This window comes from Stylophora pistillata, chromosome 3, assembly GCF_964205215.1.
Source record: "Stylophora pistillata chromosome 3, jaStyPist1.2, whole genome shotgun sequence".
NCBI lineage: Eukaryota > Metazoa > Cnidaria > Anthozoa > Scleractinia > Pocilloporidae > Stylophora > Stylophora pistillata.
The window spans coordinates 38,756,362-38,778,979 of NC_142521.1; the positions used below are offsets into that span (position 1 = coordinate 38,756,362).

General features: G+C 37.5%; 2 protein-coding genes across 9 annotated transcripts in view; one reads left to right on the plus strand and one right to left on the minus strand.

Annotated features, from left to right (window-relative positions):
• On the minus strand, positions 1–20,275 carry LOC111331428 (ras and EF-hand domain-containing protein). Of its 8 annotated transcripts, XM_022936533.2 has the most exons (26): positions 20,038–20,275; positions 19,447–19,870; positions 17,149–17,301; positions 16,739–16,829; positions 16,308–16,403; positions 15,426–15,497; positions 15,003–15,118; positions 14,557–14,625; positions 14,246–14,300; positions 13,297–13,412; positions 12,659–12,887; positions 11,762–11,968; positions 10,152–10,246; positions 9,677–9,731; positions 9,205–9,240; positions 8,831–8,919; positions 8,214–8,319; positions 6,540–7,331; positions 5,630–5,695; positions 4,656–4,862; positions 3,473–3,608; positions 3,145–3,226; positions 2,596–2,710; positions 2,388–2,507; positions 1,956–2,032; positions 1–1,739 (listed from the first exon to the last, which is right to left on the minus strand). In XM_022936533.2, the coding sequence occupies exons 2-26, from the start codon at positions 19,773–19,775 to the stop codon at positions 1,637–1,639; spliced, it is 3,612 nt and encodes a 1,203-aa protein (XP_022792268.2). In that variant the 5' UTR covers positions 19,776–19,870; positions 20,038–20,275; the 3' UTR covers positions 1–1,636. The 8 variants fall into 8 exon arrangements, with proteins under 8 accessions (XP_022792268.2, XP_022792269.2, XP_022792267.2 ...); XM_022936534.2 differs by lacking the exon at positions 20,038–20,275 and having other exon boundaries at positions 12,659–12,884; positions 19,447–20,007; XM_022936532.2 differs by lacking the exon at positions 20,038–20,275 and having other exon boundaries at positions 19,447–20,007.
• The window catches only part of LOC111331464 (nodal homolog 3-B), a 26,696-nt gene continuing 22,409 nt past the window's right edge, over positions 18,332–22,618 (plus strand). The window contains exon 1 of the mRNA XM_022936586.2: positions 18,332–18,368. The gene's annotated coding sequence lies outside the window, so the exon portion shown is untranslated. The remainder of the gene's footprint in view (positions 18,369–22,618) is intronic.

Consider the following 22,618-nt stretch of genomic DNA (forward strand, 5'->3'; position numbering starts at 1 on the left):
TTTTCTCGGTAACAAACGAACATTTATTCCCAGGGTGATGGTGAAGTGAATCCATCTATTACACCGTTACGTCTTTGAAAGCTTTTTTTTTTGCCCTTAAGACTTCGAGCAGTCCCTGCCTTTCGACGAAGTCTATCGCGCGCATCAAAAAAGAAAAAAAAAGTGAAAAACATTGAGGTAAGCGCGCTGCGTCTCACTCCTTGATTTCCGTGCGGCGCGCTAAGATCAATTTCTTTCACTGTTTTTTTTGTTTGTTTGTTTGTTTCCTTTGACTCGCGCGACGGGCTTCGCCAAAAAGGAGGGACTACTCGTAGTCTGGAGACCTCATAAATCAGCGGTTCAGGAACCACTGATGCATAATGGATGCCATGGTATCAAAACGATACCGCCAAATTAACAACAGGAAGGTACAGAACAAAGTTCAGAGTTAAGACAACTTTAAGACCATCCATCTCATAATTCTGCGTCGTGTAATGCATGGCGACCATAAAATTTATATACAAAATGGTTACAATTATGATTTTTATCGATTACCGACGCGAGCGACCATTCAGTGTCCTTAAATAAAAACTTGTAAAAGTACAAACGTATGAGTAATTATGGCAACGCGCCACCATGTTCAACAGCCTGTTTTAACAACAGGAATACCAGCTTCCTTTGCCAAACGCGTTTTTTCAACACAACTCTAACATAACGAAATATGAAACGAATTAGCAAAGTTGCTTCCTATTTTGGGATGTTGCTGATTAGGTTAAGTTGTAAAGCAAACATTGCTAGACTACAAGTTGTCTCTCCTATCCGGCGAAATCCGCCGCGCGGGTTAAAAAAAATCAGTGAAAAAAAAAAAAAAAAAAACTGATGTTAGTACGCCGCGCAGAACTCTGGGAGTGAGGCCCACGAAAAGTGCGGTCTTTAGGTGCGCTTCACTCTCAGAATTCCGCGCAGGCCTTTTTTTGTTGTTGTTCACTGGCAGAACTATTTTTGACTCGTGCGATGGATCTCGCCCGAAGCAGGAACAACTCACAGTATACACTTTGCAAATAGCTACTACAATTAGCTGTATCCGTTTTCATCCTTTTCGAACGAGTTGCGCTGAATTATACATGTCCTTCTTTTTGTCACATGAGCTTTACGTTCATTCCTGTCAGTTTATGCAACTGAGAGGAAAACGTTAATGGCGTAAAAATTAGAAAAATCAAAAAACAATTGGATATTTGTATGTGATGCGTCGTAAATATTTACAAAAAATTTGGTGCTAAAAAATGAAAATATCTCAATGCTGACTATACCACTTAGTTTTAGTCTAATAAAATTAGCGGTCACTTCAATAAGACGCAATTTAAATGAGTTAATGTTAATGCTAAGAAAACAGTTTGTGACATACATGGTATGATAAGACATCAACCCATCACACATTAAAAAAAATTCCGATTGAAATTCCTTTAGATACGACTAATTTACAGAGCACTCCAGTGACGAAATATGCTTTAAAACTAATTATTATCTCACAGGTAAGACACAGTTAAATATATATGGCTTCTTTGAAAAGCTAACAATATGAAATAAATAAAATCCAGAGTTTCTTTACATTAATATCTCTCGATCCCTATGGTTTCGTTACCCATTCATTCGCTGGCTATGTGAGGCAACATGATTCCTTCTTGCTTTTCTCGTCTCCTTCTTTCAGCGTTACCCCATGGCTTTGTTCCACTTCTGTATCCTCAATTTTTCTCAGCAATCTGGAAGAATAAACGAAAATAACGAAATGTACTTCTAAACAAACGATTTTTGCAAGACAATTTCAGGGTAGAGTTTCAAGCAAACGTCTGTTAGTTTTCAGAACTTGGCGTTTAATTCACAATATACGCAACTCTAGACTTGGTTGAACAAAGTCACCGACTGCGATTGATAAGTCAGTTAAATAGTTTTTGACCAAACAGTGCATATTTTCTAACCTTCCCAGCTCAATACAAGCATCTGTTATATTCCTGTTTTCTTTTGAACTTGTTTCGATGAACAAAGCACCATATTCCTGTAAACATGGAAACGAACACAGTTATTTGACTTCAGCAAATGTTTATGGTGGTTTTTTGTCTTCGTTTGGTTTTGTTGCGCTTTGGTTTTTGTTTGTTTCTCTGTGATTTAAGCCTTGAATCGGTAAAACGTTAGCAGCGTAACTCAGACGTTGATTAAGGTTGCAAAGAATCTGAGATTTTAAAAATTGTCATCTTATAAACTGCTCTGACGAAACCGCTGACTAATTCCACTACAGCATGTCAATTATCCGCAGGTCACACGTACTGTTGTTAGAGGCCACCAGACAGTAACGTCAACCGATACAGCTTGGTAACCCGTACCATAAGAATATTTTAATTTCGATAACTCACTCTCGCTAATTTCTCCCCATTTTCTTCTGTAATTACGGTCTTTCCTTCAGCAATATAAGACTGGCGCAAATCAGTCTTGTTGCCGCACAGCATGATGGGAATCGGTTTGGATGTACTTTCCTGAAATGATATAAAATGAATTTAATGGCAAAAATTAAGATCAGCGACGAGGCAACTAAAGGGTAATAAACAATCAAGGAATATTTACCTCAATAGCTTCCACCCAATCACGAACATTAATAAAGGATGTTTCACAAGTGACGTCATACAGCAATAACACCCCGTCTGCTTTGCGGAAGTAAGACTTGGCAATACTGCGGAACCTGAAGCATAATCCACACTTAAGTCAGAATATTTGAGTAGGCTCAGTCGACCGGAGCTTAACATGCTACGAATCATATAAAAACTCGCAAGTCATCATTTATCGCCCGGGGGAAGGGTAGGAGGGGGGTAGTGGAGGATTTTGGGGGGGGGGGGATCACATTCTTTTTAGAAAGGACGGAGGAGGTATCAGTCGTCGCCAACAGAGTATAACGGGTGAATATAGAAATTGACTGCCAATGATGGGAGGGACCAATTAAATTTCACCGCAACACAACTAAAATCCTCCACCCCTCCCCCCCACCCCCCCCTTGATAAAAAATAATAACCGGCCCCTAAATTACTCTTGATTCCACTTCACCGATGAACACCAATCGTATAGGAATTTGGAACCGAACGCAGACACCCTTCAAAACGCTTTACACAAAAAAAATACCTTTCTTGGCCAGCAGTATCCCACAATTGAAATGCGATGGTTTTGTCATCTACAACCAGTGTTTTCATCTGAAAATCAACGCCTGAAGAAAGGAAACACAAAGACTCAATATCTTCCAAGGAAACACAAATATCCTCTTTACTTTAAAAGTACAGATCATAAAGGAGAAACCCGTTATTTTGGAGAAGTTTGTTTCGCTCCGGTTCAACGGATGTAAACCAATACCTCACTAAAGCTTTTCCATTGCATCTGATCGCGCCTATGTTATACCCGAGTGTGTTTAAACAGTCTCGTGTAGAAAAACTGCAGTGGAATTCGAGTTACATACCGAGCGTGGAATTCAGCGCGCTGTGGAATCTGTTCCTACAGAGTCTGACTATGAAGCTTGATTTGCCAACTGCTGCGTCTCCTGCTAAAACCAGTTTATACATGCGCTCTGGAACATTAATCTCTGCTACTGACGCCTACGACACAAAAAGACAAACCGAGGAGGCATTATGGTTAGCTCATGGTGAGATTTTGGTCGCTTACTTGAAAACACCATATTTACTCAAATGTTCAATCAAATTAAGTCAGTGTTTCCATCAGGTTAATAATTAACAAATTTGTGTGGAATACTTTTTTTAGGGTTGAATCAGGGCCCCTAACTTTTTGCCACTTCCTTTTAAAAATAATAACTTCATGTTGGAAAAATAAATCATCATCCAATGGACTGCAACCTAACTAACCTCTGGACACTATTCGAAATGATAACCATCAAAAAGTTAATAAAAGATCAAAAAAGTTCCCACCAAATTTTGTGTTAAAAGTATCCATACATATTTCTCGTTGTACTTATTTTGTTACGTCGATTACATGTCACCCATTACCCAGACATTTGCCATGTCCATGGATAAAGGGATGGGGTTGACAGTTGCCATGCCCATGGTTGAGGGGATGGGGCTGATGGTTGCCATGCCCATGGGTGAGGAGATGGGGTTGACAGTTGCCATGCCCATGGGTGAGGGGATGGGGTTGACAGTTGCCATGCCCATGGGTGAGGGGATGGTGTTGACAGTTGCCATGCCCATGGATGAAGGGATGGGGTTGACAGTTGCCATGCCCATGGGTGAAGGGATGGGGTTGACAATTGCCATGCCCATGGGTGAGGGGAAGGGGTTGACAGTTGCCATGCCCATGGGTGAGGGGATGGGGGTTACAGTTGCCATGCTCATAAGTGAGGGGATAGGGGTGGCAAGAACTCAAACTAGCTATCCATCGTGCTATGTAAGAATATGTGATACTTGATACTCACGTGTGTAGTGCTTACGTGATTTGCGATTCTAGAGTGATATGTGGTAATTATGTAATATGCAAATATGCAATACTCATTTGAGATATGGTACTAACGTGATATCAGTATTGTGATTTGTGGTACGTACATGATATGCGATACTAATGCGATATGTTGTATGAACGTGATATGCGATACTAGTGTGATATGTGCTATTGACGTGCTATTATGTACTCACATGTAATGGCGTATTTGAGGACGCCTCAGACAAAGAGTCTGAACCAACAGCTGGCACCCTCTCCTCCTCGGGCGCTTCTGCTTCCGTCTCGGAATCATCTTCAGACTCAGTATTTGCTCTTGCCATGGCAACCAACTGAGCTAATTCCTCGTCTCCTACGTCATCTTCATCGATGTCTTCGTCGTCTTCTTCGATTACACTTTTGAACTGGATAAAAATAACAATATTCATCACAACAACGACAACAAAGTGAAAGTAATAAAACTAACAAACAAGTTTAATAACAATGATAAAAGTGAACAATCACTTGTCTATCAAGGTGTGGCTGTTAGATGTCAATTTTAGTATTTAATCAAGCACGTGAATGACAATTAATCTTCGTGCAGTTAAACGAGTTAAATCGATATTATTCAAAATATATTTACAATTCCAATGATCATGAATAAACTCTTTGCCTTCAAGTTCTATACATATTTCCTGTTTTATCACTGTTTTTTTTTTTTTTTTTACAAGCTATAGAGCATTGTGAAAAGCTAAACCATCAAACATCATGCTTTTCGCTGCAACAAATACAGCTGGTTTAGGACTCGGTAGTTTTTTTTTATTCATCATGAATGTGAAAAGCCAATGCAGAATTAGATCGAGAAAATTACGGAAAGTTAATATGTGTTATGTTTGGCAGTGACAAATTAAGGAAGAAGCATTTAAAACATGAAACGTCCTCCGCCTAAACTCTGGCCCTGCTAGCAAAGGATTGCCGAGGCGTCACATGTCACGTGGTCTCGGAAAGCTGGCCGCGTGTGGGCAACAATAGACCTGGTTACAAACATCTACGGATGTTTGATGGAATTTCTAAAGAAAAGCCTCTGCCTTGGAAAAGTAATCCTCTTCAAAAGCGATTTACGGTGGCTGTTAACATGAAGTATTTTGCAAGTCGTCAAAAAGCCAGTGACCATAGTAATACTTTTTTTCACCTGAGCTTCAAGTTCTGCGCTGAACGTGTCAGGTTTGCTGTTATCAGATTCAGGAAGCGAGTCTGTCTGTTGAACGATCAACAACCAAAAGGTCTGTTAGGTTTATTATTATATCTTTTTCAAATCAATTTTCAGGAGAGCCTGGAAAAGTTTCATTAACACTGCACCTCAAAATAACCTAACATGATTTATCATTTAAAATCTTAAAGACCAATAGATTATATCTTTGGGGCACTTGTGGATAACGAGAAAAGTACTCGTACAGTAAGCGGGTGATGTCACGGTATATAATGATTTTTAGCGTTTATAATTTTGATAATAAACTTAACCTTCACTGACTTTAAAATTTTGTTTTCAATCCTTTTATCGTTTAAGCAGCGCGAGGTTAAAGTTCTATCCAACTTACACTCGGTTTCAATTCAAGTCTAGTGAGAATACGAAGGATAGGGTATTACGAATCGCATCAGCATCGTTCCATTTTAACTCCTTTCAGATTTAAACGAGAGGTTTTAGTACAAAAGAATCAATCATCGTTTACTTGTGACCAATATTCATCTAACAACTAGAAGAGGTTGAATGCAAAATTTCAATTTAGAGTGAAAGTTCCATTGCCGGCGTTTTTCTAAGAACGTCTTGTTTGAGAACTTAACTATAAGCTCGTAGGTTTAACAATCGCATATTTTCATGACCTTTGTATCTTGAAAACGAACGAGAATATCATTCTCTTTATAAGTCTAGATTTAAGATACACCTATAAGTTTTCATACCTTGTTATATATTTATCATAAGTTTAGACTTCGCGTCAAAAGTTTAGGCTCGAGAAAAGTAGTTACTGTTCTTTTAAAGGGAAGACTTTCCTTTATCTTTTAAATTTCAATGTTTAAGTTTACTTCCTTTTTTTAGTGTTTACCTTGGTTCTGTTGCGTTTTATTACCAAAGAAGTTCTCCTTCTTAAATTTGAACCTTCAGCGAAGTCAACTGGGGTCGGTGTGCTTTTGTCCTCAGGCACAGGTATTTCGGTGATCTTTTTGTCGTGGAATATCCTTTGCCTAAGAGAAGGTTTTCTTACTAACTGACCTAAATCTTCTTGAAAAATTGTTCGATTTTCAGTATTGAAGCTCTGTATAACCGGTTCGTGAGAAGCAGCGATAACATTTACTTTAAATTCATCTTTTAGCTCTGCCACACTTTCCCTACTGGCGCGCAAAACATTAAGCTTTTCAGAGAGTTGCCAAAGACCTATCCCTTGACCCAGGTTGACCTTTTCGTCGCTTTGCCAGCGCGATGTGGGTAGTGATCGAGTGCGCTCTCCAATAAAATCGTTTCTCCTTCTCACTTGTTCCATACTGTTCCATTTACCGGCTCGAGCTATGGGCGGCCAGGCCGATCGATCACCTTTACTGTTTGAATGATTGAATAACTGTTCAAGACTTTTATGCCTGCACGGTTTTCTCGAAAGACTATTCCGTACGAACGGAGAGTGTGTTAAATTGCTTGCGTTTGTCTCAACGTTTGCCGCCAGGTGTTGTTGTTGCTGGTGTTCATGTTGGTGATGTGTTGGTTGGGCAGGGACTGGGTCGGTCTCCGGGTCACTTTCCCACATTACATCACTGGTGTGTTCTTTAAGTGCCTCGTGAAACTCGTGTGGGGTGGCTGTCAGTTTGGACAACTTAGGAGCCTCTTCAAAATGGCGAGCGTTTACCTGGACGTTCAATTACAAGTGACCTTACTATTAGGTTTAATTTAAAACTAAAACAAGTTAATTTCCGGTAAATCTGTTTAAGCTATGCAAAAGTCAGTGAAATTCTAAATGTCCTCCTTACAGGACACTCTAATTGTATCTTCTGTTATCTATTTCTTTATATCCGTATTTATGAGTTTATCAATTCATCCTCTTATTTAATTTGGATTTATTTATTTGTTAATCGTTTTAGTGGTTTAGCTGTAAATCATCATTTAAAGTATAGCGAATATGAGTTATTTTTTAACACTATTTTTACAGTTCGATGAAGGGAGGAAATCTAAAGATGAACAAACTGCACTCTATTTTCGTAAAAGAAACTGACAAAAGGAAATACTAAAATAAGTTTGTCAAAATAATATCAGGGGTCAAACTCCCGAGTTCTATCAATTCGTCCCCAATAGTTTGCTTAGAGGAATATTGTTATCAGCACCCTGCCTTCCTTTAAACAGCTGCCCCACAACCCCTAATCAACTAGAGAAAAATATCGAATTTCTTGCTTGCCAACATGTTCCTTTTTTTTGCATGTTGGTGAGTGACAACAATCTGTCTGTCGAAAGAATTAGACGTATCACTTGGCTGAAAGAACCTTCCGGACTAGTCGATACCATAACTGACTGACTGACAGGCTCTCTGGCCCCTGTCTGTATGATTGAGTAATTGACTGGCTAACTGTCTCTCTAATGTCTTTCTGAAAGTGTCTGTCGTTCTCACTGTTTGACTGACTAATAAAGAGTATGCCACTGCCCTTCATGTAACTGTTCGTCTGACTGGCTGGTAAAGAAGTAAACTTAATACTGTCAAACTGACTGTCTGATGAAGTAGATGTGAAACGCCAAATACCGTCACAGTGTTCACGTCAGACTCAGGTTCATATCCAGACAACTCGCCAGGTTCTTCAGCTTCAGCGCCATCGGCAACATCATCCTCCGACTTGGGTCCCTGCAGACTAAACATGGGTGTAACACCACGATCAACTTACATGGGCAAAAGACCAGGTTTAACGAAGCATGGGCTAAACACCAGGATTAAATAAGGTTAACTTGACAAGGCCTTAAATCCCACAGAAGACAGCATTGAGTAATTCAAATCCCCTTGGAAACTTAATACGATGAAGACGCCGGGCTAGTTACAAGCGCAGCTGTAATTCAAGTCTGAATCACCAAGAGACTATGCCATCCCGAAGTTGGAGCAGAACTTAGGCTTTGAACCCAAGGAGTTTCAGCCCAGCTATCTGATTATTTAACCTGGACACTGTGTACTGTAACACTTAAAACATTAATTTAATATGACAAAAGTAAAAAGTGATCCCCAACTTAATTAACTCTTTTTGTAGTCACATTGTACGAAAGAGTGAAAAAATGTCCTGAATAGCAAAACAGCATACTGAAACAAAAATTCTATTGCTAAAGGAAGGCCGTCAAGCAGATAACAACAGATATAATAACAAATACACTCACTGGTTAGGAGTAATACTGCGACTGGATATGGAGCCATAATCACTGTGAATGCTGGGATTCCTGTGACATTTCTCCCCATTTCTTCGTGCCTGAGAGGAAAAAAAATGTACTTATACCTCACCACACTTGAGCACTTTCAAATTGTACTAACGCAAACTGCTGAGACTTTTTAGTGCGATAATCTAATATTCATTTCGATTGTCTACAAATCCTCGTTCATTGAATGTGCTCAGTACAAATATAGAGCTTAAGGCGTTATGATTCTCTTGTTACTTTACTTAGTTTTATTGCACCCATCGCAAAATACCACCTAGCATTCAGACAAAAAGATTGCAGAAGAAAATAGACCTACTGGATGTAGCAGAAACAGTTACCTTAGATAACTTGGATGACCTTCTTCCTGTCAAAGCCTGCAACCAGAGTTAATTTTGTTGGCCCAATTAAAAGTCATTTATTGAAGACCTTAAGCACATACATGTACGAGTGATGGACAGCATCAGGAAATGCCGCAGCTTCATTTGGCAATCTGCGAGCTCCACCAAGAATTTGAAAAGTTCTCATTAAGGCGTAAGTACCAGGCTGGGAAACCCCAGGGAGGAGAAAAATAGTACCCAGTTTCCCCCTCACGATTAACCTCCATTATTTCAAAGTAATCTAATAATATGAAAGGTAACGTATTGACGTTGTTAACATTGCTGTAACAGTTATCATTATCTATGTCAATATGCTGGCCTTCGGTGATTTATTCAAAAAATGTAATGAAGTCTTAATATTTCCAAAACAGAGCTACAATCAGCTTAAATCAGGAATCACAGTTCAAAAAAACAGATATCAGCGTCTCCACACCTCAAGAGCTGCACGCAAGTCATCATTACTCTCACATAATCTTTTATTGGTTTCCCTGTTAGAAATAAAATATAGAAGAGCGTATGAGAATGGGGTCTTAGCCTTTTGTAGAGGGCATAGTACTTGAACTGAAAACAATCGATTCATTGGCTAATTGACAAATCGACAGTGGCTGCGCCTCGCGAGCCCGCAACAATTTTAGACCGCTGTGATGACGATTATCGTAGTCGATGAGAACTTTTTTGTACAGACCACGCTAAAACCGTTTTCGCATCATTAAAGATTAGATGCTTTTCATATCATTTCTCAGACGTTCTTCTCAGACTTAATGAGGTAGATAACTCATGTCACTATAAAAATTTTGTTGTACCTGTTTTCACTGGACTTTATAGAAAGAAGTAACGCTAGGTTTTCGCTCACTGACTTAGCCTGATAGGAACACATGAGCACAAGTTATGCTTCATGTTTCTCTTACTGTAAAATGTCCAGTTGCTTGGAGAATGACTTCCGCTCGGATGACCTCAATGAATTGTACGCTTCATCTTCATCCTCTACGTCTCTATGAAAATTCTGTTTTGAGTAGTGACGTAAAATAAAACTCATTAACTTCATCATTAAGGCCACCATGATATTAAACAGTTAGCCTTACACTTTGTCTTACTTTTTGTCTATCACTGTCACTTTAATTACAAAACAAGCGAAGGAAAGGCACTTTCATCGCTCTTAAATTTAGTTAACCACTTTATACAACGTTTCATAGAGACGGTTATTCCACAACACCGTGCCCCTCCAGGAGATTAGGCGAGAACATACGTTATAATTTATTTCTAATTTCATAAGTGAACGCTTAGTAATTAAAGGGTCAATTCATTTTAAATCAATCACTTTTATTTTTGTGTGTCGAATAAATATCAGTATCTAAGCAATTGCACACCCACCCCTCCCTTTACCCTAACTTGTCATCAATTAACTGTTGTTGGGGAGGGGTAGGTGTGCAGTTGCTCAGATATTGACAAATTATGCAGTGTGTCATACCGTTTCCGTATCTTGTGTTGTTGTACTGTCAGTGTCAGATGTCTCACTTGCAGCAAAATGTCGTAAACGGAGATCAAGGGTTGGAGGCATTTTCTTACTTGTTATGATCGACGTTGATTTTCGTGCAGTGTCGGTTGTGCATGTTACAGTGGGTGAGAAAGTAACCGAGGCATTCCTCCGCAGCCTGTTATAAGTCCCCCCCCCACCCTTACTTGAATTTCTGTTTTCCTTGGTCCCCCGTATGAAATTCTCTCTTTTATCCTCAGAGTCTGAGTTATGTCCTGTTGCCATTAATCTTTTTTGAGCATCGACAACATTCCGTCCTTTTCTACTCTCTTTTACAATTGAAACAGGTTTGTCCTGTGGTTTGCTTGTTCTGCCATCAGGTCTCTTTTTCGAATAACTTTTCCCTTTTCTATTGTCGTTCTTTTTCAGTGATGAATCTTTAAAGTCACTCTGTCCCGGAGACTTATCATCTTTTTTTCCAATATTATCTTTCGCATCACGTTTCCTCAAAAAGTTATCCTTTAATTCCTCGCTTGGTCTGCCATTTTCCTTGTTTCTGGTGTTTTTAGACAGTTTACCGAAGTACTTTCCAAATCGAGAGCCAAACCTTGAGCTGTTTCTGTTTCTCAACAGTTTGTCTGTGTCTTTTTTGTCTGTGTCTTTGGAAACGTCAGATTGTTCACTGTCCAAGTCTGATGTCAAGCGTGCATTGTCTGTGGTTTTATGAGTTTTATCCTGTTTAGTTTAAATTTAATTTAGGTTAATATTCAATTTAAGGAGTACATAGTGGTTGATTTATCATATTTATTTTTTATAATGAACAATACACAACCGTGCGTGAAAGAATTCAACATTCTTCTCCGTTTTCGTTTTTTCAAAGGGAACCTTTTTGATGACATGTTGTTAATCTTAACATGACCTCCGATACATGTTTTAGTCGACACTCGACCTGTACAGTGGAGTATCTTTGTATGGCAGTTCGATCAATACACAGGTCGTGTATATATCATTTTTAATCATTTCCATGTAGTTTAAGTCGCCTACCATTGAACAATACCCCACAATGACAGGCTCATCAAGCAAGGACTTGTCTTCAATTGAAACATGATCATCCACTTCACACGATTGCCTTGCAGGAGGTAGCAAATGATGTACTTGGCCGGTTTCCCGACTGTTAAGTATGCCTGCATTGTTGTTATAGTCTAACCGCTGTGTGGATTTAGTTTCTTCTTCAGTGATATCTTCTGGAACCTACAAGTTTTCTGCCTTTCATAAGTTTCAAAATTACCAGAATTTAACTCTTATTCAATTGACCAGTGAAGACCGTTTTTCATTTTTAATGAACATTTTTGTAAAGTTTAAGCAAATAGCAATTTATTTATAATTCACTTATTTATTTATTCATTTGTCTATCTAATAGTATTTATCTATTTAGGATTCATTTGTTTATTCACACATTCATCTTTATTTATGCTATTATATTTTCATCGCCCTAAACTTTAATGCAGATTGCATTTCAGCTTTCTGTTTTAGTTTATGTTGGGTTTATGAATTGTGATAAATGTTATTAATGATTGATCAAACCACAAGCAATTTACAATTTCATCCACTGAGCTCATTATCAATGTTTATGTCTTATCTTTATTATAAATTGATGTGTTTACAATGCATATTAACCCCGCATTGTCACTATTCCTTGAGTATATTGCAGCACTTATCAAATCAAAGCGTACTGCCTTTAAACTCACTTTAACTCAAGGTACTTCGTGATCAAAAAATGTTTCTTTTACTCAAATGCACTTTCCCTATGGTCTGAGTTACTAATGAGCAATTTAAAGGTATGGGATGGGGGAGAGAAGGATCGTGGGACAAAACATTCACTTATGGTAACTTAGTAATTCTTTACTTCTGTGCATTTACAATGACTATGTCCCAACTTACTGTGAGCTGCTGAACCTGCATTAACTCCGTCATCAATGAGCTTTCACCAGCAAGAGAATCATCATCAACCTCACAACTCTGTTGACTGGGCAGTAAAGCAGTAGATCCCCGCCGAGAATTACTGCTGCTGTTGGGTAAAGAGGATGCTACATTTCTTGATGGTGTAGTTTGAGCAGATTTTCCATCCAAACTGTCTGCCCCGCAATCCCCAAATCCTGAAGAACACCTGCTTTAAATGTGATCAAAACTGATATTTTATGTTTTGCAACCAAAGCTTAAAAATACAAAAAAATGTGCTCAAAGTGTAAAAATACCCTTTTAAGAGGAGTTAATATTTTGAGACAGAATCATCTTTACAGCCAACAAAAAAATCTCAAAAGAAGGCATAAAATAAAGACCTAGCTATTGACTGACTGCATGTAAGTAAAACAGGCCACAGCCCCTTAATAGAGATCCAAATAGTGAAAAGCTATTTTTGTTAATAGTCTCTTTTGAAAAAGATCACACATTTTTATTACTGCCAATCTCCCACTGACAATGTCTATGGAATACAGTAACTTATAATGGCTTAAAAATTACATAACTGAAAAAAAGGAAAAAAACAGGTATCTTCCACCAACACATGAGTTTGTTGTTACCTTTGGCTGGGTGATTTGTTGTTTTTCCATGTCATACTTGATGTAGGAGAGTACAACGTTGATATTGAATGCCTCTTGCTTGGTGATGGGCTTAGTTTGTCGCTATTTTTCCTTGTCTGCAGAAGACACAAAAAGAAAGGAGATGAAAATAATGATTCTGACAAAGGTGCAAAATGCATATGGTATGTTAACAAAACAAATTTGTGATGGACACATAGCAACAAAATCCCAACTTAACATTTGGTAAACTGCCAAACAATTCAATCAATTCATGAAGGCAAGTAAATTAAGGGAGGAAAGAATGTTCATTCCTCACCATTACAGCTACCGGTACATCTGAATTAATTAATAGGGACCTTAAGCAGTCAGGACAGCAACGGCAGGGAAGATGTAACTTCAAAATTAATTGGTTGCATGTGTTTACTGTCTCTTACGGTGCCACACCTTAACCTCAGCACAATGTATGAAAGCCATGTTGAGTTTCAATTAAAAATTAAAATAATTTGCTGCTGCGGTTTCTGTTCGTAAACAAGCAAATTTTAGTGATTTCACATGGTTGTTTTGCAAAGGACGGCTAAGAGATGAACATTAAGTTTTACAACCCACGTACTGGCTATTGTTTTGCTCATTAGATCACTTGTTTTGCCACATCCTCGTTGCTGTTGCCATCATGGTTTGCTTAAGGTCCCTAACATCAATATCTCAGAAACTGCAGCTCAATAAGAATTAACTAATAACAAGTTAGGTTTCATACTAAATTAGGGGGAGGGGTGGGTGTGCAGTTTGTCAGATACTGACATTAATTACTTTGGACTGTACATCCTTTGGCAATCTTACACACTTTCTAGGGTTTGTTCATAATGAATTTTTGATAATTGCTTCTAATAAAAACCTTTTCTATTAATCTTTGCACAACAGATTAATCATATGAAATTTTTTTAAACAATACCTCTAGAGCTGCCCGCAAGTCATCATTTGTGTCATGAAGTTTTTTGTTTGCCTCACTGTGAATAAAGTGAAAATTAAGATGACTAAATTCTTCACAAAAATGAAAATGAACACAATCTCAACCATGTGATGCAATATTCTTGACTGAACATTAAATAATTTAGTTCAACACTCTATTGTTTCCATGAAGTGCAAAGAAATTCTTCTTTCAAATTTATGCTGATCATCCATTTTAACTTACTCTCAAATACATTTATTTATAACATGATTTAATTAATATGCATCACAGCTAATGGACCAAAATTAACTTACTGTAGTAACTGAAGCTGCCTTGTCAAACTTTCTTGTTCTTGCACACATTCCAGAACAGTTCTCTTTTCCCTGGAAAAATCAAGAAATAACTTCAATCAAACCACTGACAATGAATAACCCTCATGTTTTTTTCATCAAAATTTCTATGTGTTCACTGTACCTTTTGAGAAAATGAACACACATTGTTTACACACTCAGCAGACAGGATTCCTTCCTAGAATTGTGCAACAGTTTTGACAAGGGTCGGTGGCTTGACGTGTACAGGAACAACTAGAGGTGACTAATTACTTATTTCACTGAAGAATCAGTGGAACAGCCTTGTGGAATATCCAGCTAAACATTAAAAAAGGAATTTTGAAAGATTTTTTTCTAGTCACTAGATACTTTGAGAGTCTTCATAGGTTAATAGTTTCTGGAGCCTTTTGTATCTTCAGTCTGTAACTTACGCAGTAAGCTGGGATTCCTGTTCCTCATAATCATTTCTAAGCTGGGCAAGCTCACTTCGCAAGACAGCTAAGTTAGTCTGGGCATCTGTCAACTGACTCTGCAGATATCTTATCTCCTACACAACAATAGAAAAAGTGTTTTTCAAAATACCACAACCTTTTCTGGCGACCAATTCATACTAACACTTCAGTGGTGACTAAAACAGTTTCCTCCTAAAATTTTGTTGCAAACATAGTCAAAGCATCAAAGTATCAATTGAAATCAAATAAAAATGAAATCAAAAGTACAGACATCATTAACTTGGTAAATAATCTGTTCCCTAAAGAGTTAAACATTCTAATCTGTTCATGAATACTTGTACATACACCTTTAAGGATCAAAAATTTAGAATTTTAACAAAGTGAAGTAATTATCAGCATTACTTGAACTTTATCATCGACTTCTTCTTTGATCTTTTGTTCCTCAGGTTCCTTTCTCTTAAGCTTTCCTTCAAGCTGCAAATAAATCAAGCTTAGGATTAGCTATCAGACCAAATTTATATCAATACTAAAGTGGGACTTTTCTTGCTTCAAACATTACGAAATATTCGGACAAGACAAGCTTTCTTTTTTTTTTCTTAAAACACGAAGGCGCACTATATAAGGAAGTCTTCCCCGGGAAGACCTAGTCTCATTTGTCACTCACCGTTGACGTGTGCGGGTCAAATTTAAATGCTGGTAGACCAACAAAAGGAGCTAATGAGATATCTATTGTTTACTTCCATCAACATGGTGGCAATGAAGTAACGTGCGAACCACCTACTTTGATCTCAAATTTACCGCCACAAATAGAGACAGCTTCCATTGGAGAAAGGAAATACAAATCTCAAAAATTCTTGTATTGTGATGAAGACATAAAACAATTTTGAGGAATGTGTCCCCTGTTCACGGCTTTGGAGTAGCTGTAGCTCAAGCTGACTTGACTCTAAGAGTTCTACATCACATGACGGTTGATTGACAAATGGTCCAGTGGGACCCTAAGGCTCCTTTTATAGTATGCCTTCGTCTTTAAAGGAGAGGTACATTCAGCAACTCAACATCATAACTTTGCACTCACACACACTATGAATAATTCTTTTTTAGGCCCCAACTGTGTGTAATTGTAGTACAAACAAAGACGGTTCCATCGAGGGAATAACCATAGTAAGCGTGCTAATGTAATATGCAAAGGCATGTTGCAACATAAATGAACTCCTCAGTATCATATTTTCATAGTGTATTTTAAATGATCAGCTAAACCAGTTGGTGGTCATTTCATGTGTATACCTTTTGTACTCTTGCTGTTAACGTTTGTATCTCTTTATTTTTATTTTCCAGTTGCCAGACAATATCCAAGTTAGACCTTTCTTGTTTGCTTTTTTCCTGGAAAATAATTTTAAGAAATTGATTGGCAAAATTTAGACGTCACCTGAGGATAAAAGCATACAAAGATCAATTTAATCAAAACCTAAATTCACAGCTTTATTCACAATACCAAGAAACTAACTTTAAGTGACTAGGTTTAAAGTATATTTCTTTTTAATTAACAGTTTGCTGACTACTGGACCATGTTACTTCATCTTATAGTTATGTATTCATTAAAAATAAAGAACAGAAAAAAAAAAACAATTGATATTTAAATATCGTTCTCGCAAGTCAATAAATTGGTCATATCAGTTGCACCAGTGAATATTTCTGTGTATAATTAGTTGTCTAACCTCCTTTCTGATGCGTGATTCAAGTCTTTGCATCTGTTGTTCAAGCTCATTATCAAGTTGATCCATATGCTCTGAGTGCTTTTCACATGTTCTGGAAGGTTAAGCATAGACTTCATTACTTGATGGATAAGAGTGTAATCTTAAACAACATTTGACGTCTTGAGTGGTCTATCAAGCCAGTCCCATTTCCATTCAACAAGAAAAAATGGCCACATCAAAAATAGCTCTCATTAGTTCACCAAGGTTGGTGGTAGAAAAAAAAAGTAGGGCAAAACAAGAAACTTGGAGAAAGCATAACTTTTAAGTTACAATACCAAAACCTGCCTGTACAACATTGTTTACACAACACTAGAATGGGTTTGTGAACTTTGAGGCCAAAACTAGAAAAAAAAAATTACAATCTGCCATACCTCTTGAGGGCCTCCTCCAGCCGTTGATTCTCAGAGGAATAATGTTTGACATCCCTAACAACACTGAACAGAAAACTCTCCAGCAAAGCTATGAGTTGCGGTGATTCACTTGAGTTATGAAGGCAGTGAAACAAATCAGACACATACTCTTGGCTGGAGAAAAATAAGACAGGCTATTACACCATAATAAAGATAAAGACTAATTGTTTTTTACTTCAGATAAAAATCTAGTTAAAGGTAATGAATAAAAATCAAATATAAATCAATTTATTTACACTAATTATTATTTGTGACCCTCATTGGGAAAACAGACACTAACACTTTTCCAATCAAACCGTGAAACTATTTACTATCCATTCAAATCAGTTTAAACCTGTTTGTGCAAGCATATAAACATTATACTTTGCTTAATCTGTTTACAAAAATTGCATCATTAGTCAGTAGCCTTTATCAAGCATTTCCTATGATTAGCACCCTTTAATATTAATCGATTTTCCAGCATTTTAATCACCAGGTTCAGTTGTACCTTTTTATTCTACAATGTACATACACACATAATTATTCCATGAAGTGGGGCCAGGACAAAAGAAGGTTGATCAGTTTGAAAAATAGATTCCATGTTGCAGCCCATCTGTTGAGTAATACATGTAGACCATAGAGGACATCAAAATGGGGTAAGAACAAAAACGCAGTACATGAGGTAAGTAACTGGGTAAGTAACTGATGTTCTGCCACTTTTTGGATGAGTTGTGTGATCTCTACTGTATAGACCCAGGGTAACATAGAATCTACTAGTTTTGTATGAAAAAAGCCAAAATTTCGTTAGTGGTGTAGCAATATACATGAATGTCTTCCAATAAATAAGTAGGAACCAGTCAAATTGTATGTATAATCAGGTCAATTGGGTTTTTTGAAATTATAAAAAATAAAAAAAAAATCACCTACATTATCCAGGTAATGAGAATACTAAAACTTATTAGGTTGTAGCTGTTACCTTGATCTAACGCCAGATTCTGGTAACTAATGTACAAGGAAATGCGTAGCAGTCAGAGGGGAGAATTGATCGATAGTCAGATCTCGGAAGTTAGGTCTCTTGTCTTTGCAATATCAAGGTGAGGTCCATAACTGGTCAGCAGTTATTTTACAAGAAATAAATAACAAAATGGCGGCAAAGCAAAGCGACAGGTGCAGTGGTCAATGGACTTTTACTTCACAATAAGGTGAGTGAACTCTCCGATGATTTTTAGAGTTATAAAAAATATTATCTTCAGACAATAGAAATGTGTCATGTAACTGCTCTTGAGTTACGCAACACAATAAATTGACCAATGGAATTGTTTTACAGTTTAGGTTCGAAATAACAAATATGTAAATAAATACTTCCAAAAGAACTTAAATCTTTGATAATAGCAAAGTTATAAAAATCGAATTTGTTGACTTAAGAGCACGCTTTGTTCGCCATAAAACGATTAAAAACATGTATGTTGTCGGATAGTCGCCAAGACTAGCCATGAAGGTTCCATGCAGCTACCGCGAACTAATATCACCGCCATTAGTATAGTGTTAGAAATGCCTGTGAGACTTAATATACATAAAGACATTGTGCAGATAGTCTTTCGATTACCTGTTATTGAGCGAAAATTCTCCTTTAATCCTTACCAACGATGCGTAATATTACAACCTAGAACCCAAACTTCCTACCGAGTCACTTTGCGAGGAGTCGAATGCTAATCGTGTTCTCTCATGCTTAATTTCGCGTAAATTATTTTGAATACTTCGAAAATATCAATTTAAAACTCGATCTTTCTCCTAATGTACCGAATTCTTTATCAAATTCCCAATATTCACGTCTTTAAGGTTAGGCTTATGAAACATTTACTTTCATGCGAAGTGATATCGGTAGCGACTTTGGAATATTTCTTTGTAGCAAGACAGTCGAGTATGTTAACAACAAACGTGACTTCATATACCTCATTAATGATTGCTCAAATATCATCTGGATCTATTCCATAGAAGAACAAGATCTATATCTAAAATGTTACGGAATACCAGAGTACAGTCGCACAAGCTTCAAGAACGAGGAAGAACATGAACAGCAGCTTTAGGTTAAAAATTAACTTTTGACACATGTTTTGATTGCGCGCTATAAAACCCAGTCATCCAAACGTTTCCTTGTTTGTGCTTCCCGCACGTACATTGTTTTACCGAGACATCTTTAAGACATAGCAACGATTAAAATATTGCTTTTACTGATAATCGTTTAGAGAACCAAAGCTGGAGATAATAACCAATATTTACCCTGATAAGAGCTCCCTGACTCCTAATGCGTCGAGCAGTTTGTCGAACTTTTTTCTCTCTTTCTCCGCGATAGAAAGTTCCTCAACATCCGCCTCGAACAACGAGCAAACACGTTTGAAACCTTTGGAAAAATCCAGTAAACTAATCTTGTTGTCTTTGTCCACATCAAGCTCATTGAACAAATCTTCGATTTCTTGCTTTGTCAAATTCAACTCCGCGCAACAACATGCTAGTTCAGGCTTCTCGATGAAGCCGCTCTTGTTTAAGTCCCAAGATCTAAAAATGTCTTTGACGGTGTGCTCAATATCGTCATTTACTTCTGAATCCATTTTACTTCATTGTTGAAAAAAAATCTTGAATCAAACCGTAAGATATACGTTGGTCGCTTTCGGCTAAAGGCGTCGTGGATGAAATTTTTTTTTTCCTAAAACGATGCGTAGACATTTTTGCATAAGAATAAATATGCAACAGGTTGGCTGCTAATTACAACAGCGCAGACAAAGCAATTATGAAGAGGACACCGTCGAATGTATAGTCACGAGAGTCAAGGATGCTTGAAGACGCAAACGTCAATGAACACCCACTACTAACCTCATATGTGGCAAATTACGTCAGGTTATAGCGATAACGGACCTGTTAAGTCGACGAAATAGGCTAATCTGTACTGAGCGAACATATAGTTGAACGCTTTTGCGCCAATTTAGCGGCACATTTCCCTAAGCCACGTATTGTGTTCGAACAAATCATCTGTGTAATTGGGTGTTTCTTAATGACGACTGAAAGTTGCCGGTGAATTCTGTTTTGCCGGTGATAAAAATTGATTATTTGAGCAGTGGTGCGCTAAATCGCTGTCAAAATTAGGGTGAATGATCGCAGAAAATAATGCATTATAATAATTATCGATATTGAATTACTGAAGTTGACCATTCAAAACCTTAGCTAAAATTAGGAGGTTAAGGGGTAAATTAACGCAGTAGCACTTTAGTTCAGACGCAATTTCCGCATTCTGTAGGAGAAAAAATTCGCATAATCGCGTTTCTCGTGAGTTTCTTAGCTGCAGTTTATGGTTTCATCTCAGCAGGAACAATATCACAGTATTATGAAAGGAATCTTGTCGGATCAGCTGGGTAATCTTGTCGGATAAGCTGGGTAACTTTTGGCGGGCTGTGGCGGGATGTGTTTTGTCCCAAGCTAGTTAATACCTGTTGGAATGTTCGACTGTAATTGCTTTTAAAAGTTGTGTAACACCGGGAGAAAATTGGTCAGTCCTTAGTTAAAAATCATTCGTAGCTATTTACTTCTCTCACAATATCGTTATTTACGGAGGACACCTTTTGCAGAATTCATAACTGGTATTGCGATAATGCTAACCAAATCTAGAGAACCTGAGCTATTTTCCGAGTTTTATGCCAAACTATATCGGAATGGAAAAAGGGAATGTTTCGTTTTTTAAGTGAAAAAATAAATAGCTCTCATAGCTGCCCAGTTACAATAGCATTAATTCAGCAAAAATACTTTCCAGTAACACTTCAGCGTAACTGAGTTCCGCTAAGAGAAGTTGAATGTGACTTTACGCTATACATGATGTGTGTGTCCATATAATTGTGAGATCTTACTTTGGAAGGTTAACAATTTCCTTTCCGGTCTTAAAATACGAATTGACAAAGTATTTTTAAACTTGCCAATCACGAACTATCCACAGGGTCAAGTGTTTTCGATTTTAAACTAAATTTGGCCTCAATCAAGTTAAACCGTCTGCAGAAATATAATTCAGTACGTCCACTCAACATTGTTCATCATTCGGCTGAAAAATTTAAGCGAATAGATAAAAGAAACATTACACTCGTCTTCAGGTTCCAAGAGTGAGTTCTTTTGTAAAGAGAAGTCATAACCCCCTGTCACGGTGTTTTGAGAATAAGTGATGAAAACCTTCCATGGAAGTAGTAGACAATAGAAAAAGTGATTGGCTTTTAAGCTTTTGAAATTTGTTTGGTTCTATAACTTCAGTTCTACGCCACGGGTCAGTTTTGACTCAGCAATGAATAATACCTCATTGACGAAATAAGCAATGACGGAGGATCGTCAGTTACACGAACATCGCTGTGATACGTAATTCTTCATTTTGAGAGTTGAAGTTGTACTTAAGGAGAGAGTTTGCAGTAAAAACATTTGAACAAAATAAGCCTCTTACAGTGTCTAAGCGCGGTCTGACGAACGATACGGGTCAGGGGTCCGTTTCTCGAAGGTCCCGGTAATCTAATGGGCCGTAGAGCTATTCTGTTTTCATTTAAGATGGGTGTTTCAAAAGTTTATCTTGCGATGTAAGAGGCAGGCTAATCAATTGTGTATTGATCGCGACGAAAAATATGATTTGAACGAAACGGAAATTCAGTCAAAAAGTCTAATCTGAAGCGACATTACCAATAACACGTTTATATCTATATTATCTGATTTCAAAATGAACAAGTTTAGCGCTATGTTTTAATTTTAAACAACTCTTTCACAGAGCGAGAAATTTTCTCATTCCAACTTATCAAGCGCGCCAAGAGCACCCGTGTTTAAAGCTTTTAAACACGAAGAGTGACCAGAATCTAATTTCTCCTAACTGTTATACCGCTGAATCATTTATTAGCATCATGAAAATAGAGGAAGTGATCACCAACCTATGAAGCTTCGATTGATAAACGAATTTTTCTTGTCAGTACTTAAGGAAACATATTGAGAATATAGATACTGATGTTGTAAAGGGCTAGGACATTACCACTGATCATGGATAAAAAGGCAGGGATCTACACTTGTGTCAACGGGTGTTTCTTTAATTTAAAATCTTAAATTTATAGCAAGAAAAGAATGATTATGTTTATCGTGTAAAAACTCCCAGTAACCAGCTGCCCAATGTGCAACTAAAAGACCGTCCGACTTTGACGTTTTTTTTTTTTAGAAAACAAACTAACTTTGCCTTTTTTAATTGTGTGTTTGCTAACAGGCGGCGTTGTGTCATTTGTGATCATTTAAGTGGTAGGCACCTGCTGAGATGAATTATTGAATTCAAGACTCCAGTGCTAAACTGGTACAATTCCTTTTTTGGGGGGTCTTTTTTTTTTTGGCCAGAATTGCTCCTTAACTTAAAGTGTAAATTTTTGAAGAGACACTATCCTGAATATAGTATAAT